Source organism: Tupaia chinensis, unplaced genomic scaffold (genome assembly GCF_000334495.1).
Source record: "Tupaia chinensis unplaced genomic scaffold, TupChi_1.0 Scaffold148012_1, whole genome shotgun sequence".
NCBI lineage: Eukaryota > Metazoa > Chordata > Mammalia > Scandentia > Tupaiidae > Tupaia > Tupaia belangeri.
In genome coordinates, this window is record NW_006207862.1 from 1,204,909 (window position 1) to 1,210,015 (window position 5,107).

At 43.1% G+C, this 5,107-nt stretch overlaps 1 protein-coding gene across 1 annotated transcript in view; it reads right to left on the reverse strand.

The window, feature by feature from the left end:
- OIT3 (oncoprotein induced transcript 3) overlaps window positions 1-5,107 on the reverse strand; it is a 31,847-nt gene that overhangs the window by 23,418 nt on the left and 3,322 nt on the right. Inside the window, exons 2-4 of the mRNA XM_006170079.3 lie at window positions 3,174-3,548; window positions 2,099-2,206; window positions 817-939 (exon numbers count right to left, since the gene is read on the reverse strand). Of these exons, the coding sequence (XP_006170141.1) occupies window positions 817-939; window positions 2,099-2,206; window positions 3,174-3,548 (606 nt within the window). The remainder of the gene's footprint in view (window positions 1-816; window positions 940-2,098; window positions 2,207-3,173; window positions 3,549-5,107) is intronic.

Consider the following 5,107-nt stretch of genomic DNA (forward strand, 5'->3'; position numbering starts at 1 on the left):
AAAAAAAAAAAAAAAGATCATCTTACTTATCTCCAAAACGTATTAATTTTGAATAAATATTATAAAGCATATGTGTAAGGGTCCATTCAGTAAAGCTCTTCTGAGCACCACCTGGTATCGCTCCAAGGAACCAAGGCTGAGCTTCTGCAGAATTGGTCTTGGCAAGAGCCCACACTCCAGGTGCTGCTACTGCAAGGTCACACTGACTCAGGAAGTAGCAGATAAAGACCCAGAGTGAATACTGGGAGGTCTGACTTCCAAGCTCTCAAGCCCTGCTAGCCCCAATGATGTAGACTGTCCTAGGAAGGAGGCCTGGGCAGGGTGAGGTGGAAAAAAAAACCCCAAGTGATTCTCAGCAGCAGGGCAGTTTGAGAAACTTTACTATAAACTGCTGTGTTACGTGCCCCTGTAACTGCTATCCAGGGGTACTCCTCGGGCCTATGGCATAGATGTTTCTTAAACAGTTATTCAGAATTGCCATAATCTGACCCCAATCCTTCTAACAAGATTCTAAGTGACACATGGGAACTCTGAGGTCTGAGAGACATGAAATACTCTTTTTATTTACTCCCCTCCCCCAATGTGGCTTTCTGTCTCTTGCAAAAATTCCCTCCTGTTAAATCTCAGAGAGAAAAATCAACACTGAGCTCTGTCCATAGCATGAGCGTTCTCAGTGATACCAAAGCCCTCTTGTCCTTTCTTCACGCAGCCAACCGTTACTCTCTTCTAACACGAAGGCGGTTTTCCTGAGCATCAAAGAATAAGCAGTGACTCCCTCCGAGCTCTTGAATGGAGTGCCACCTAACCCGTTCTCACCTTCACAGGTCCTGCCATCGCTTCTCAGCACACGGCCGACCCCGCACTCACAGCGGTAGGAATTTTTGAGGTTTACACAGACCTCACTGCAGCCACCGTTGTGCTGCTCACATTCGTTTTCATCTGGAGAAGAGAAACGGCACCATTTCCATATTGCTGAGCAAGTCAGCTTTTTCTCAAGCCCCTGAGCAGAATATCCACATCGTTTCAGATCCTGTTGCTGTACCGTCCACATCCCAAGTCCCCCACTATGGTCCAGTATAATCACATCCGCCAGCCTGATCTCCTTAACTACGTTATTTGTTCAGCTGCCCTCTGCTGAGTGGAAGGCACCTCATTGCTGCCAATTCTCTCCTCTAAGGGCAAAACTATGGAGAAATGAAGTTCCTTTTGTACCTGGGTGTACCTATTTGTTCTGATGAATTTCATTTTCTACAATGAGTTTCTGAAACATTGCTAAATATATACAAACTTAAAAACAAATGTGTTTTCAATCCTTAAAAGAGCTTATGGGCCAGTCGGTGGTATGGTGGTTAAGATGGCTAGATATTACATGGCCAACAATGCAGTTCAAGTCCCAGGCTCGGCAGCTTGAAAAATACACTGGGTATGTGTGTGCACATGCCTGAAAGGAGAATGGAGGAGAAAGGATTGCAGGCCACTACCCTAGGGGTGCTTTTCCACTTTCTCTCTCTATCTGTGTCTCTTTCTCTCTTTCTGGCAAGTGCACATGCTCTCTAGTAAATTTAAAAACAAAAGAAAAAAGAAAATTGCATAAGGAAATAGCTGATAAACTTTTTGTGACGCAGTTATATGAATGACTGCTCTTAAAATCTGTTTTAAAAATTGGAATATTCTCACACTGCACATAAGCAATGACTGTTGACCTTTTAAAGAATTTGATGAAAGATAAGGACTTTTGCCATAAAAATGCACAGTTGGCGGAAAGTGTCTGTCCCCTTTCTTCTATAAACAAAGGGAAGTTTAGGAGCTAAATCTGTCATGGTCCTCGGGGACATGGTCCCCATGAATGACACCAGCTACATTATGGGTACTCCCTAGCCAAATGTGGCTACTAGAGCAGACAGCAGAATTCTAGACTATCCCTAATGACAACCTAAACTTGGATTAGGGCTTTACTCACACACTAAAAAGGGAGCATACTATTGTAAGTGTTCAGAGTCACAGACTGGGAAAAGGATGGCGCTCTGAGGCAGGAAGACTTGTAGATTTGTCCCTTTGATCCTCGTAGCCTGTTTGTACCTCATGATTAGTTACTTACCAAAGCATGTCTGCCTGTCGGGGCCCAGCACAGTTCCTGGAGAGCATGTGCACGCATTGGTGTCTGCGCAGTCGCCATGGCAGTCCTCATCACAGATGTCGTAAAAATCTATGGCAGGATAAAGATGACCTTTTGTGAGCGGTGAGGATCATAGGACACTTATTCTTATTCTTTTCTTTTATTCTTTTATTCTTTTTTTTTTGGAGAGGTTTTTGCTATAGGGCACGTGCGCTCGCCAGACAGAGAGAGACAGAGAGACAGAAAGCAAGAAATCACCCCCCATGGGGGATGGCCACGCCGCAATCCCTTCTCCTCCATTCTCCTCTTGGGATCTTAGGCACACACACACACACACGCCCGGCGAGGACACTTATTCTTGAGACAATCTCTTGAGTGGAATTATGAGGTACCAGTTACTGGCCACCATCATAACTCAATGGTGAAAGGTAAACCACCCACGGGCTTCTGTCATTTAGAGCAAGGGTTCCCAACTTCAGATCTACATGCCTTGGGATCATCATAGAGTCTAAAATCTCACCAAACATGAGTTATAGACTAAGTAAGTGCTAGGTCCTACTTGTCTAGGTACTCGATTTTGAAAATATACACAGATTTTGATGGGACTGAATACAACACAGAACTTCATTTGAAAGTATTACTGATTTCAAATACCTTTTCCTGTTACTATGCTACCATAGGGATGTTTGATTATCTGTGTATCTAGGTATCTTTAAAAGGGATCCTCCATACTTAAAATGGTTGGAAATCATTATTTAGATATCCTAACTCAACATTTCACTTTCTAATGTTTTGTCTGAATGGAATAAAGACAAAATAAAATAGAACTGATCAAAGACCTTGCTCCATTTTCTTTCTATTTCTTCAGGAGTTTCTTTTTTAGAAATTCTAAGAACAGATCTCAAAATCACAATCTGGAAGTATCTTTGGGCCCAGAAACAATGTTCATTGGACTCCAAGATACCACTGTCACCATAGCTGAATTTCATATGGCACTTTTCTCTTTGACTCGATCTGTGACCTTGTGGAAGGAAAAAGAACACAGGAAGGTACTCACGACCACAGTAGACATGAAAGCAGACACTGGGTTTCATCAGGCGATACACGTAGTAGCCTCCAGGGCAAGCTTTGACCTCTACCGTAGTGTTCCAGAGGCAGCAGTTCCCATTGAAGCTGGCACAGGCCTGGCGTTGCACAATGCCATCACCTTCTAGAGGGTGGCTGCCATTGAGCCAGACAGGTGCATGGGTTCCACAGTGGTTTTCTGGTATGCAGAAGGTGGGCATGGCATCTCCTGCCATGCCTGTGAAGCGGTACCATTCCCCATCCACGTGGTTATCACACAGAGGTGAACCTTGAGACTCATCGAATTGGTGGTCAGTGTTCCTCCAGGGCTCATTCAGACTGATGTAAGCAGAACAAGGGTCCAGGGCTGGGAATGAAAAGGACATTTCAGGAGACCCTCATGGTTTCAGATCACAGTGCCAACAGTCTGTCTACCTTTTTGGTCTTGCATTTTTCACTTTTTTGAGTTCAGGAAAGAAATTATGTAAAGTTCTCAAAAGCAGCTGCTTAAGATTCTTCACTTTGATTTAAACATGTTTCACAAATGCCCTTTACAAATTATTTCATTTCAAACCTATTTAAGGTTTAGTGTTAGCATAGAATTCAACTATTTTATCCAGAGAGTCATTTGATGGGAGAATAGTTGTTCAGATCAAGGGAGGTTAGGATTACGGTCTCACTAAATACTAGTCAGATCATATTTTGAATATTGTGTTCATATATGGAAGCTACATTTTTCTTTTCTTTTAGGTTTTAGCCATAGGGCATGTGTGCTCACCACAGAGATGGAAAGTGAGAAATCACTTCCCAGGGGAAATGGCCATGCTACAGTCTCTTCTCCATTCTCCTTTTAGGATTTTGGGCATGCACTCACACATGCCGGCATGATCCTCAATCCACTGGGTCCGGGACTTGAACTGTGTTTGGCCTTGTGGAAATCCAGCACTTTAACTACCTCACCACCTGCTGGCCCTCCTGGAAGCTGTATTTTACCAAAGTAATTGGTAAACTCATTCAGAAGTTGACCCCTTAGACCCAAAAATTATTTACTGGAGAATAAGTTGAGAACTATAGTTTGGAAAAAAGAAGACTGAAGAAAACACATACCAGTTTTCAAAAATCTGGAACAGGCTTGTGGAAGAAGAATTAAATATTCCATTACAGGAATAAGAACAACGGTTAGGGGAGAGCACCGTTCCATTCACTATCTAGTCATGGACGAGGCTGTATCACACTGTGCTTCATTTCCTATCTTTGGAAATGCTCAAAAAAAAAAAAAAAAAAAAAAAGAACTTGGATAGCCATTTGTAAATAAGATCATAGATAGAACTTTGCATTAGTGGGAATTTTGACTTGATAAAGAATGTGAAAAGCCTGGGACCAGCAGTTAGCATAATGGCTATGTCGCTGGACTCCCACATAGTCGACCACGGTTTGTGTCCCGGACCTGGTGGCTTAAAACTTACGCCAGGCGCGTGTGCGTGTGTGCCCGAGATCCCAAGAGGAGAATGGAGGAGAAAGGATTGTGGCATGGCCATCCCCCCTGGGGGTGATTTCTCGCTTTCTATCTCTCTGTCTCTCTCTGTCTGGTGCGCGCACGTGCCCTATAGCAAAAACCTCTCAAAAAAAAAGAATGTGAAAAGCCTATTTCATGGAAAAGGAAAAGGCTTCAGACACAAGGCAGCTGCTTTGAAATACTCAGTATATGGCAAGTAGTTACTGGAGACATTGGTACATATTCCATCAGTTTATTGAAAATATCAAGAATATACTTTGTGTATTCACAACTAGCCAAGGCATCACTATCCTAGATATACTGCAAAATTTCTTTTTTAAGCAAGCACTTTTCTTTTTTTGGTGGGGGGGAGAGGCTTTCGCTATAGGGCGCGTGCGCTCGCCAGACAGACAGAGAGAAACAGAGAGACA